This window comes from Uloborus diversus, chromosome 5 (genome assembly GCF_026930045.1).
Source record: "Uloborus diversus isolate 005 chromosome 5, Udiv.v.3.1, whole genome shotgun sequence".
NCBI classification, from domain to species: domain Eukaryota; kingdom Metazoa; phylum Arthropoda; class Arachnida; order Araneae; family Uloboridae; genus Uloborus; species Uloborus diversus.
This window is the reverse complement of record NC_072735.1, coordinates 5,188,403-5,201,803: the sequence shown is the minus strand read 5'-3', so window position 1 is coordinate 5,201,803 and position 13,401 is coordinate 5,188,403. Positions and strand designations below refer to the sequence as shown.

The following is a 13,401-nucleotide window of genomic DNA, read 5'->3' as shown; positions in this document are numbered from 1 at the left end:
AGCTTCTTTTACTTGAGGTTCATAAATCATGCTGAAGATAGCGTGTCAAGGGTCATTAAAGAATGACCATTTAGAGTTAACTTTCCTACTTTGTTTCAACCACTTATTAAGTCAAAAATTTCATTAGGAGTAATTAATTATTGGAGAAGTTTTTCATCGGAAACGATCGCTCTAAAACCTTCTGAAGAACTTTTTGATCTAAAGAAGGAGTTATCATTTTAATTTTATAAAAATGCGGTTTCTCATAATTAATCATCGAACTTGTTTAGTTTCTCACTAGTTGTACCCACATGGCTTTGCTCGTAGTTGAAAATTAGAAGGTCATTTGGTTTGCCTGTATAATTACAAATAATGGGTGATTAATTTCTCGCCAATATGCCATGTTAATTTGCTCGTCTATTTTTTGATAATTTGCTCGTTCATGTTATATTAATTCACTCGGTGCAGAGAAATTAAGTCCACCAATGGTGGTTAAAATAAAATCAGAGAAAAAGAACAAAATTGAATTTTTGAAAAATCGCTTGGAAGTGCACACCCAGATGCTACAGACTAATTTTGTGCCGATTCTTATGAAAATCAGCCGATCGGTCTAGGCGATTCACAGAGAACAAAACATCCAGACAGATATACTTTCAGCTTTATTATTCGTAAAGATTTACGAGTATATTTATTTTCATTGAGAGAATATCCACGTATTTTTGAAATAATATTATTTTACTTCTAATATTTTATAATTATTTTATTCACTTTATCAGTAAACGCTAATCTTAATTTTCGATTACAAACAGACCGCAATACTATTAATTGGGCTTGAGTTGTATAATACATTCTAGAGCGTCGCTAAAATTTATAAAGCCATCGTATAACTACTTATAATCCTCTGTATACACATACACTGATCATTCTGATTAGGTACATTGAAAGAGTGTTACTTTTCGCTACTATATTTCCTCACTTTAAAAAATTGATTAAATTACATAAAGCATTAGGATGGGCACTTTTTTACTATTGGTGTACCTATACACATGTTATTATTATTATTAATGATATTATATATATATATATATATATATATATATATATATATATATATATATATATATATATATATATATATATATATATATATATATATATATATATATATATATATATATATATATATATATATATATATATACATGTAATTGTTACCATTATTATTAGTAGTAATGTATTGTTATTTTTTATTATTATTTTTGCTATTATTCTTGTTATTATAGTTAATATTTAATGACAATCGTTATTATTTTTATTTTCGTTATCAAACTTGTAATTGCTATTATTTTTATTGCCAGTTTTGTTATTATTCTTGCTAGATTGCTAATATCCTCATATATGTCAGTAAGATCACTGATCGAGTAACCCTCTGACCTCCCCAACAATGAAACTAGCGCGATAGTTTGATAGACGACATTATTTCATTTTTGCATCACTTAAAATTCAGTAATTATATTTACAATAAGTAAATTTTTTGGCAACTTTTCAGAAGCAGGGAAATGCTTTGTTTTAACAAGGCTTAACTAGATCCAATAAGCATTTGCTTTGCTGGTCAGGCATTGAATAAAGATAAATTGGCGGTCCGTTTTAAGTTTCAGCCATTATAAAATGATGAATTAATTTTTGTCCCAACCAATGTTTTTTTTTTAGATTCTTTACTCAGTTGTGTTTTATGACTAAGGAATCTGCTTCTGCTCAAAATAGTGTTCTATTTTTTTTTAAAACCAGAAACAAAAAAGATTAACAGGCCACCTTATAGCGTATCCCCCTTTTTATTGTTATTTATGAATGTCAGTATCTGCATCGATGTCTATTTTTCAAAGCTGTTGGTACTTTCATCTCTTAGATCTTACTGCGCGAAAGCCAAAATGTTTTTGATTCTGCGCCAACTTTTGCTCTGAAACAAAAGACGCCACAATATGATTAAAGTAGGGCTTCTAATTTTGACTTCTGGAACGTTTTCATAATTTGCAATCAAGACTTTTGATAAAAGTTTTCTTCCGCCTTGATTGTTTTACTTACACAGTCCACTTTCATCCAAAGAAGTGTTCACTTTATTATTTCACTCCAACGTTTTGGAACTTTTAATAATGGCATCAAGCTAATGAAATCTATTAAATGCTTTATTTTTTTTATTATTTAAAAACACTTTCTGCGAGGTAAAATGAACAAAACTTTGAAAGAACCCTTCACTGGAACAGAACGAAACAATTTTGAACATTTAATTAGATTTAATTATCAGTATATCTCTTTTCATACAATATATGAACAGTACCTTTACTTATTTTGCGATTAGTTATACAGGTGTTTCAGGTGGATTGTACGAAGATTTATTGACGAAAAACTACTTCTAAGTTTTCAACAGTAAATTTTTGATTTGAATTGGACGATGAGTAACAAAATGTTGCTTTTACTTTTGCTAAGGTGCAAGTGTTATCTAGGAGTAAACCATGCAAGTAGTCAATTTTTAAGTCAACGATTATCAATTCAACGCCTGAACTGAACGAATTTAACTCAACTGTAACGGCGTTTTCAATATTTAATTTTTGATTTGAACTGGAGGAAGAGTAATTAAATGTTGGTTTTACTTTTTCTACGGTGCAAGTGTTATCTACGAGTAAACCATGCAAGTAATCAATATTTAACTCAACTATTATCAATTCAACGTCTGAACTGAACGAATTTAACTCAACTATAACGACGTTTTCAATATTTAATTATTGATTTGAATTGGAAGAAGAGTAATTAAATGTTGGTTTTACTTTTTCTAAGGTGCAAGTGTTATCTACGAGTAAACCATGCAAGTAATCAATATTTAGCTCAACGATTATCAATTCAACGTCTGAACTGAACGAATTTAACTCAACTATAACGACGTTTTCAATATTTAATTATTGATTTGAATTGGAAGAAGAGTAATTAAATGTTGGTTTTACTTTTTCTATGGTGCAAGTGTTATCTACGAGTAAACCATGCAAGTAATCAATATTTAGCTCAACGATTATCAATTCAACGTCTGAACTGAACGAATTTAACTCAACTATAACGACGTTTTCAATATTTAATTTTTGATTTGAATTGGAAGAAGAGTAATTAAATGTTGGTTTTACTTTTTCTATGGTGCAAGTGTTATCTACGAGTAAACCATGCAAGTAATCAATATTTAGCTCAACGATTATCAATTCAACGTCTGAACTGAACGAATTTAACTCAACTATAACGACGTTTTCAATATTTAATTTTTGATTTGAATTGGAAGAAGAGTAATTAAATGTTGGTTTTACTTTTTCTATGGTGCAAGTGTTATCTACGAGTAAACCATGCAAGTAATCAATATTTAACTCAACGATTATCAATTCAACGTCTGAACTGAACGAATTTAACTCAACTATAACGTTGTTTTCAATATTTAATTTTTGATTTGAATTGGAAGAAGAGTAGTTAAATGTTGGTTTTACTTTTTCTAAGGTGCAAGTGTTATCTACGAGTAAACCATGCGAGTAATCAATATTAAACTCAACGATTATCAATTCAACGTTTGAACTGAACGAACTTAACTAAACTATAACGACGTTTTCAATATTTAATTTTTGATTTGAATTGGAAGAAGAGTAATTAAATGTTGGTTTTACTTTTTCTAAGGTGCAAGTGTTATCTACGAGTAAACCATGGAAGTAATCAATATTTAACTCAACGATTATCAATTCAACGTCTGAACTGAACGAATTTAACTCAACTATAACGACGTTTTCAATATTTAATTTTTGATTTGAATTGGAAGAAGAGTAATTAAATGTTGGTTTTACTTTTTCTAAGGTGCAAGTGTTATCTACGAGTAGGTAATCAATATTAAACTCGACGATTATCAATTCAACGTCTGAACTGAACGAACTTAACTAAACTATAACGACGTTTTTAATATTTAATTTTTGATTTGAATTGGAAGAAGAGTAATTAAATGTTGGTTTTACTTTTTCTAAGGTGCAAGTGTTATCTACGAGTAAACCATGCCAGTAATCAATATTTAACTCAACGATTATCAATTCAACGTCTGAACTGAACGAATTTAACTCAACTATAACGACGTTTTTAATATTTAATTTTTGATTTGAATTTGAAGAAGAGTAATTAAATGTTGGTTTTACTTTTTCTAAGGTGCAAGTGTTATCTACGAGTAAACCATGCAAGTAATCAATATTTAACTCAACGATTATCAATTCAACGTCTGAACTGAACGAATTTAACTCAACTATAACGACGTTTTCAATATTTAATTTTTGATTTGAATTGGAAGAAGAGTAATTAAATGTTGGTTTTACTTTTTCTAAGGTGCAAGTGTTATCTACGAGTAAACCATGCGAGTAATCAATATTAAACTCAACGATTATCAATTCAACGTTTGAACTGAACGAACTTAACTAAACTATAACGACGTTTTCAATATTTAATTTTTGATTTGAATTGGAAGAAGAGTAATTATATGTTGGTTTTATATTTTCTAAGGTGCAAGTGTTATCTACGAGTAAACCATGGAAGTAATCAATATTTAACTCAACGATTATCAATTCAACGTCTGAACTGAACGAATTTAACTCAACTATAACGACGTTTTCAATATTTAATTTTTGATTTGAATTGGAAGAAGAGTAATTAAATGTTGGTTTTACTTTTTCTAAGGTGCAAGTGTTATCTACGAGTAAACCATGCAAGTAATCAATATTTGACTCAACGATTATCAATTCTACGTCTGAACTGAACGAATTTACCTCAACTATAACGACGTTTTCAATATTTAATTTTTGATTTGAATTGGAAGAAGAGTAATTAAATGTTGGTTTTGCTTTTTCTAAGGTGCAAGTGTTATCTACGAGTAAACCATGCAAGTAATCAATATTTGACTCAACGATTATCAATTCTACGTCTGAACTGAACGAATTTACCTCAACTATAACGACGTTTTCAATATTTAATTTTTGATTTGAATTGGAAGAAGAGTAATTAAATGTTGGTTTTGCTTTTTCTAAGGTGCAAGTGTTATCTACGAGTAAACCATGCAAGTAATCAATATTTAACTCAACGATTATCAATTCAACGTCTTAACTGAACGAATTTACCTCAACTATAACGACGTTTTCAATATTTAATTTTTGATTTGAATTGGAAGAAGAGTAATTAAATGTTGGTTTTACTTTTTCTAAGGTGCAAGTGTTATCTACGAGTAAACCATGCGAGTAATCAATATTTAACTCAACGATTATCAATTCAAAGTCTGAACTGAACGAATTTAACTCAACTATAACGACGTTTTCAATATTTAATTTTTGATTTGAATTGGAAGAAGAGTAATTAAATGTTGGTTTTACTTTTTCTAAGGTTCAAGTGTTATCTACGAGTAAACCATGCGAGTAATCAATATTAAACTCGACGATTATCAATTCAACGTCTGAACTGAACGAACTTAACTAAACTATAACGACGTTTTTAATATTTAATTTTTGATTTGAATTGGAAGAAGAGTAATTAAATGTTGGTTTTACTTTTTCTAAGGTGCAAGTGTTATCTACGAGTAAACCATGCCAGTAATCAATATTTAACTCAAGGATTATCAATTCAACGTCTGAACTGAACGAATTTAACTCAACTATAACGACGTTTTCAATATTTAATTTTTGATTTGAATTTGAAGAAGAGTAATTAAATGTTGGTTTTACTTTTTCTAAGGTGCAAGTGTTATCTACGAGTAAACCATGCAAGTAATCAATATTTAACTCAACGATTATCAATTCAACGTCTGAACTGAACGAATTTAACTCAACTATAACGACGTTTTCAATATTTAATTTTTGATTTGAATTGGAAGAAGAGTAATTAAATGTTGGTTTTACTTTTTCTAAGGTGCAAGTGTTATCTACGAGTAAACCATGCAAGTAATCAATATTTAACTCAACGATTATCAATTCAACGTCTGAACTGAACGAATTTAACTCAACTATAACGACGTTTTCAATATTTAATTTTTGATTTGAATTGGAAGAAGAGTAGTTAAATGTTGGTTTTACTTTTTCTAAGGTGCAAGTGTTATCTACGAGTAAACCATGCCAGTAATCAATATTTAACTCAACGATTATCAATTCAACGTCTGAACTGAGCGAATTTAACTCAACTATAACGACGTTTTCAATATTTAGTTTTTGATTTAAATTGGAGGAAGAGTAATTAAATATTGGTTTTACTTTTTCTAAGGTGCAAGTGTTATCTAGGAGAAAAACATACAAGTAATCAAACAAAAGTTAGTAGTTCAATGGGGCTTAAAATGTGCCAGAGGTAATCTTTTAAGGAGCGCAAATTTATGAAAAAGTTATAAACGAAAGCTTTGTAATATCCAAAATATACTATTTATGCTTTATTGATGACTAGTGGTACCCGCACGGCTTTGCCCGGAATAGAAAATTAAAAGGTCTTTTGGTTCGCCTGTATATTTACAAATAATGTATGGTGAATTTTCTCGCCAGTTGGCTTGTGCCCATATTAAGGTTCCACGTTATGATAATTTCGTAATTTACTCGTCCATCTTATGAAAATTTTGTTCTTAAAATTGGAATAGAAAAAGAACCACATCGAATTTTTGAAAAATCGCTTCAAGGGGCACACCCCCATGCTACAAACTAACTTTGTGCCAAATTTCATGAAAACCGGCAGAACGATCTAGGCGCTATGCCCGTCACAGAGATTCTGACAGTCAGAGAGGCTTTTAGCTTTATTATTAGTAAAGATATTGAAGAATTTTTTTTAAAACTAGGATTGTTTTTTGCTATATATATATATATATATATATATATATATATATATATATATATATATATATATATATATATTACGTATTGTATTATTTTTAATCATTATAGAAAAAATGTCGTATAAGTGCTTGAATTGAACAATTTCCTTTAAGTAGAAACTTTTGTGAACTTTCTCAGGCAATAGATGTGAATATTGTAGTTAATCAATCTGAAATACAGCGATATGATTTTTCAAAACTATCTTAAACCAATTAGAAATTCCCCCGTCAAGGTATGAGGGGTGAAAATTGCTTCTACTCTTCTTCATTTGAACGAAGCAATTGCCTGTTCGGTGATACAGGTGAAATTTTAACCCTAACTCCAGTGGATTAATCTTTAACTCCAGTAGATAGAGTTCATTGTTGACAACTTTTTCGTTTATTCATTCCTCTGAAATGACACAGTCTTACCGATAAAACAGTTAAGTTACGAGATCCAGTTGAGCCTTCTCAAAATAAAGCATGTCCTTGCATCTCAATAGTCAACAAAATTTATCATGCCATGGCGCGAGTTTTATTGTTGATGGCATCAATTACTTTAGAGAAAAATCAATGAAAATCAGTAGAAAAAAATTGCTTAGTGCAATAAAATTAAATTCCGCGTCTTTTGAGTGATCAAAGACTTAAGTGAAATGATGAAAGGTTAAATGTCGGAAAGTATAGTAATAAACTATGCTTTCCTCAATTTTTCCTTGACACATGTGAAAGTATAGAGGCGTTTAAAGCATTTTAGTGATACTCGAGTTTGTACAATTTTAGTGCCGCTCAATGAACTCAAGGAAGGATTTAACACGAGCTCTTTTTGATGTGATACAAATTAAAAAATCGCGTCAAAAACAAAATCGATTCACATTGTATCTCTCAAGGTTGTTCTTAAAAAATGTTTTTGTTTATTAAAGCCGTTAACCAGTTTAAAAATGTGTCGCATTCAACCTATCAAATGAATTCTGCTTGTTATTTTTGGTAAACTAAAAAAACTCTTCCTTGGAATAACTAATTGTTTGCTAATTAATATATCTCTGAGGGCGTTTTAAACTATCTCTCAAATTTTATGGATAACTGAAAGCTACAGAGATATTTCAGATGCAGTTTTCAGCAATAATACATTTTTTTATGTAGTTATAAATGTAATTATTGTTTATTAAAAAAAACCTACTCACCAGTATACTGCTGTGTGTAGGTAAACGGCAGTATTTGCAGAAATGAGTTTTTCGAGATATTTGGAGAAACGTATGGTGAATTCAATACTAATAACAGGAAAATGTTGGAATTAGACTTTTTTTTTCACCTTTTTTTTTCAGCGGGAATCAAATAAGTGAGACTAAACAATAATGATGACGTACAATACATGACAAAAATGCAAAAAAAAAAAAAAAAAAAGAATTTTTGGCATCTTGAATTCAAATTATGTTTTTCGCAATCACGAGTGTGTGTGTGTGTATGAAGACATGTGTGTTTGTGTCTGTGTGCAGGTATGAGTGTGTGGGTAGTTGTGTGTATGAGTGTTTGTGTGTGGTGGGGAATGTGTACTTGAGTGTAGGCATATGTATTTGTGTCTGTGTGCAGGCATGAGTGTGATGAGTGTGTGGGTAGTTGTGTGTAGGTGTGTGTATATGTGTAGGTGTCTGTATGAATGCGTGTGTGTATGTATGTGTTTGAGTGTGTGTATGTGTTTGTGTGTGTGTATGTGTTTGTGTATGTGTGTGTAGGTGTATGTATTTGTGTGTGCGTGTAGTTGTGTATGTATGCGCGTGTGTGTAGCATATGGACGCAACCTGGAGACGGTTTTCACTATATGAGCAGCATCGTGAGGAGCCGGTCCACGGTGGTGCTGGCAGAGGGTGCTAGCGGGAAAATAAAATGATAGCACATCAAAAAAGTCAAGTGAGAACAATAAGGAATCGGGATTGCTCAAAAAATGAAAAATGAAAAATTTGCAGTTATTGCCCTTATACCTGCAAACGGAAGTATACTGCCGTGGCCAGGTACACAAAATTAACAGCAAGTTTTTAATTTCTTTCTTTTTTTTGTGTTTTTGTTATCTGTTGTACATTAGACTTTTTGAACAAACTTGCTCATTTGGTTTCTCCTTAAAGAAAGCGCGAACAAAACGTCTAATTCCAACATTTCCATTGAATCCAAGACGCGTTTCTTCAAGCATCTCGAAAATTCATTTCTGAAGTTAGTGCCGTTTGCCTGCCCCCGGCAGTACACTTGATGAATGCATCTTATTTTTCCATGGAAGTGGTATAGACGAATTGCAGCAACGATTGTCAGATCATTGATCGGGACATTGATGTATGGGATTAATATGAGTGCCTGACCAGTTTTTTTTTCCTTTATCTATCTCCCTGAAAATGGGAATGTGGATGAATTCAACTAGTTTTTCCCATTCCTTTTTAAAAGGGGAACTCTAAAATGGTTTTTACTTTAAGGAGGTCCGGGACGCATTTGGGGGGGGGGGGACGTAAAACACTTTAGAACTTTGAAATTTTTTGCTCTGATTTACCATCTATGTAAATCAGTGAAAAATATAGAAGAATCTATTGATTTACCATCTATGTAAATCAGTGAAAAATTAAGAGGAATCTATTGATTTACCATCTATGTAATCAGTGCAAAAATTGAAGAATCTCATTATGTAATGAGCAAAATCATAACATAAATATATATAAAAAATATTTAAATTAATTATTATTTTTTTTAAAGGGTTGCTTTAAATCGCCCAAATATCAAACTCAAAATATTCTTGGCCAATTTTCCAAAAAATTGTGCACACATATCTTTGCTTTAATTTTTATTTGGAAATTAAAAAAGAAAATATATTAATTCAATAAAAAGTAGTCGAAGACAAATTTCGAAAAAAATTCTAAGATATAGTATATAATTTTTTTTAAATCACATTTAAAAAAAAAAGAAAGAAAAAAAAATACTGCGAAAAATGTGATTAAAAAAAATTATATGCTATATCTCAGAATTTTTTTCGAAATTTGTCTTTGACTACTTTTTATTGAATTAATATATTTTCTTTTTTAATTTCCGAATAAAAATTAAAGCAAAGATATGTGCGCACAATTTTTTGGAAAAAAATTGAAAATACATCAGCTTGTTCATAATTAACACACTAACTATGTATTGAATTGTATATGTGTATTAAAATTAGCTAAGAAGGTAATGATACCTCTGTTTTGCCGTGTAGAACTATTCACAGAGTAGAATTATTAACAGTAACATGAATTTATACTTGAATGTCGTCTTACATTACCGGCATCGTTGAACTGACACTAGATTTGGAATAGCAAGGTGTTAGCTAAATATCGCTAACTTATGAATTCGGTTTACTTTCATTTCGTCACTTCGATTGTATGTTACAATTTCGTTTTCATCTTGCTGTAAGAAGTAAAACTTCAAAAAATAAAGAGTAAAATCATTTATTTTATCTATATAATAATATTTAAAGCTGTGGAATAATTTTTTTATTTCATGGTTTTTAAAATATTGCAGCCAGGTAATAAAGTTTTTACTGATAAGGGCAATTCTTTAAAAAACTCTATTGAAGATTTATTTATTTATTTTTTCAAATATTTTGACTTATACCTCAAAAAGCTTTTCCTACAACATTAATGCACTTCTACTTGTAATACTGTTGGTTTATGCACTTTCATAGTTGTGGGAAAATTTAGACGATTTTCAAAAAACACTAGCGCAGCCACAACTAATATTCTGGCGGGTGAAGGTTTGAAGATAACCAATCTTTATATCGATGTAAGCTGTCATACTGGAATTGAAAATATGTTTTAAAACCAAAGTTTCTGGGCAATTGACCATCTGTTCCCCCCCCCCCCCCCCCATGGTTCCCATGGGAGATTTTTCTTTCATGGACGTCATTTTTAGATTTCGACGTTAGCCCTACATACATTCCTTGGGCTAACATTGTACGAATAGAGAAGAAAACTAAATTATGTATGTATCAAAGTAAGAAAGGTATTATGTATACAACGTATGCAGTTTTCCTTACATAAATTTTATTTTTCAGTGCTAGACTTCATAAACGCCCTGTAGTATAAGTAAAAACTTAGACTAATGATTTGTATAAATGAAAAATAATCATATAAGTTTTGTGCCACAATATGATTAAAATGAAAAAAACCAACGTAAATAAAGCACAAATTTTGAAGAAAATACAGCATATAGCTATTTCAAGGCTACAATGGAGCCTCTTCATCAGTGCAAAAAGCTCACCAATGGAACCGAAAGTCGCGAGAGAACTTTCTATCGCGACTTTGCCCTTGAAAGCCTTGAAAGACTTTATCCTTGAAATAGCTATATGCTGAATTTTCTTCAAAATTTGTGCTTTATTTACGTTGGTTTTTCATTTTAATCGTAATGATTTGTATGCTTTATTATTTCTGTACCTCAGAGCCAGAAGGATGTAACATTTTATCAAAAAATTACCTACGTTTTTACAGGAGAGGGGGAAAAACTTTTTCTGGCGCATGCTAAGGATGGGACGCGAGCTTTATTAACCCTGGTAAAAAATAGAAAAGGATATTATTTTGAGGATTACGTTCCCATGGCACGACGCAGAATAGGATTCTATTTACAATTCACTAAATCGAAATTTTTGAACTGCCTCTGAGTTACAGATTTGAAGCCAGCAATTCAAAAATGCTATCATTTCGAAATATGTTTTATTGTAAAAGCATAAGAACTCATTATAAAACAAAACGAATGGGATTGCAGAGCCTGAAACTGCTTTCAGCCTAATTGTTTATTTCCCACGAAATTATATTTACCGAAGGCTCTGCCCATGAATGCCTGCAATTCCTCAACAGTTAGTAAATATCGATTGGCAAACAGCTGAAATCTCTTCGGGACTCACAAAAGGTAGATAATGCCCGTTGATGCATTTGCTATCTCCGGCTAAAATTTCCATTGACACAGTTTCCAATTTCCATGCATAATTCGTCACCTACCTCTCGCCTTCCTCCAGATAACACTGGGAGCTGGAAATCCTTCGGCGGAACAATTCATCCAGGCGCTGCTGCCCAATATCGCTGATGTATTCACCGGCTCTGCCATCCAAATGGGAGGCACTGTTAAATAAATATGCAATGTATTATCAGATCGGCTTTATCAGGAATTTGGAGCGTTTTAACTCCCGGATGCCAGGTGTCAGTATCACACACAACAAAGGTTCTATTGTTTACTAGGTGGAAGGTGGTTTAAATACTAAATTTTGTCTCGGAACTAAAACGGACAGCAAATTTGAAAAAAACCCTTAACCTTCAAAATATTCGATTTTATGGAAAAAAAAATACATGTTATGCCTAATTTAATTCTGAAAAAATTGATACCTTATTTATTACCATACGTAAAAAACTTTTCAAGTTATCGAAATAATGCGTAACCTTTCCCCGTAGAGATTTATGTTAACAGCAGCTGTTTAAGCCTCTTTTTCTCAGGTTGCGTTTTTTAAGTCTTCTCATTTTGCGCGCATAATATCTCAAAAAGTTTCTTATATATTTCAGTAAAACTTTTTGTGCATGCTTGCCTGGTTTAGTTTTATGATTTGAACCTAAATTTATTTATTTTTTAAAAATTATTTATTTTTTTTCTTTGAAATTTATAAATTAATATCAAAATTTTGGTGAAAAATATTTTTTTTAATATTAACTTTTGTTTTTAGTTAAAATATAAATTGTTCAGAATTAAATTATTCATAGCATATTTTTTTTACAGAAAATTAAAAAAAATTGAAGGTTAAGGGTCCTTAGACATCTTAAGAAACATTTGGTTACAACAATTGTAAACGAATTAATAGTGCCTTACGTTATTATTAGTAAAAAATACAATGCAAATCACAGGGTACTGAAAAAAATATTTAAAAAAAAAACGTATGTTTTAATGAGCTTTGAAAAAACGTGAAGATGGTAAAATGAACATTAAAGAGTCATTCTCTGAAAAAACTGGGAATTTGTGTCACCTGATATTTTTCGTAGCAAATAATGATTTGAAAACTACTGAAAATTGGTTGCTATAGTGTTTGAATTAATTAGAATAAAGCTATTTCTGCAGACTTTCAAGTTGACTGCCAGCTAGCTCCGTTGCATCCCTCTACTTTACGTTATTATTTGTAAAAAATACAATGCAAATCATATAATACTGAAAAAAGTATTTAAAAAAAAAAACCTAGGTTTTAATGAGCTTTGAAAAAACATGAAGAAGGTAAAAAGAACATTAAAGAGTCATTCTCTGAAAAACCTGAGTATTTGTGTCATCTGATATTTTTCGTAGAAAATAATGATTTGAAAACTATTAAAAATGAATTGCTATAGTGTTTAAATAAATTAAAACAAAGCTATTTTTGCGGACTTTCAAGTTGACTGCCAGCTAGTTCCACTAAGGAGTTGTATCTGCTTAATGCGATCTGGATGTCATTTTTGATTGCTTAAAACTGGTTTAGATGAGATATTATGAACATTGCACAATACATCAGATTTTTTCTGAGATAACTAAGAAGAGGA

The 13,401-nt window shown here is 30.6% G+C and overlaps 1 protein-coding gene across 1 annotated transcript in view; it reads right to left on the bottom strand.

Annotated features, from left to right (window-relative positions):
* LOC129222416 (cell adhesion molecule Dscam2-like) overlaps positions 1–13,401 on the bottom strand; it is a gene marked incomplete in the record, with an annotated part of 184,272 nt that overhangs the window by 97,913 nt on the left and 72,958 nt on the right. Inside the window, 1 exon segment of the mRNA XM_054856926.1 lies at positions 11,851–11,970. Within this exon segment, the coding sequence (XP_054712901.1) occupies positions 11,851–11,970 (120 nt within the window).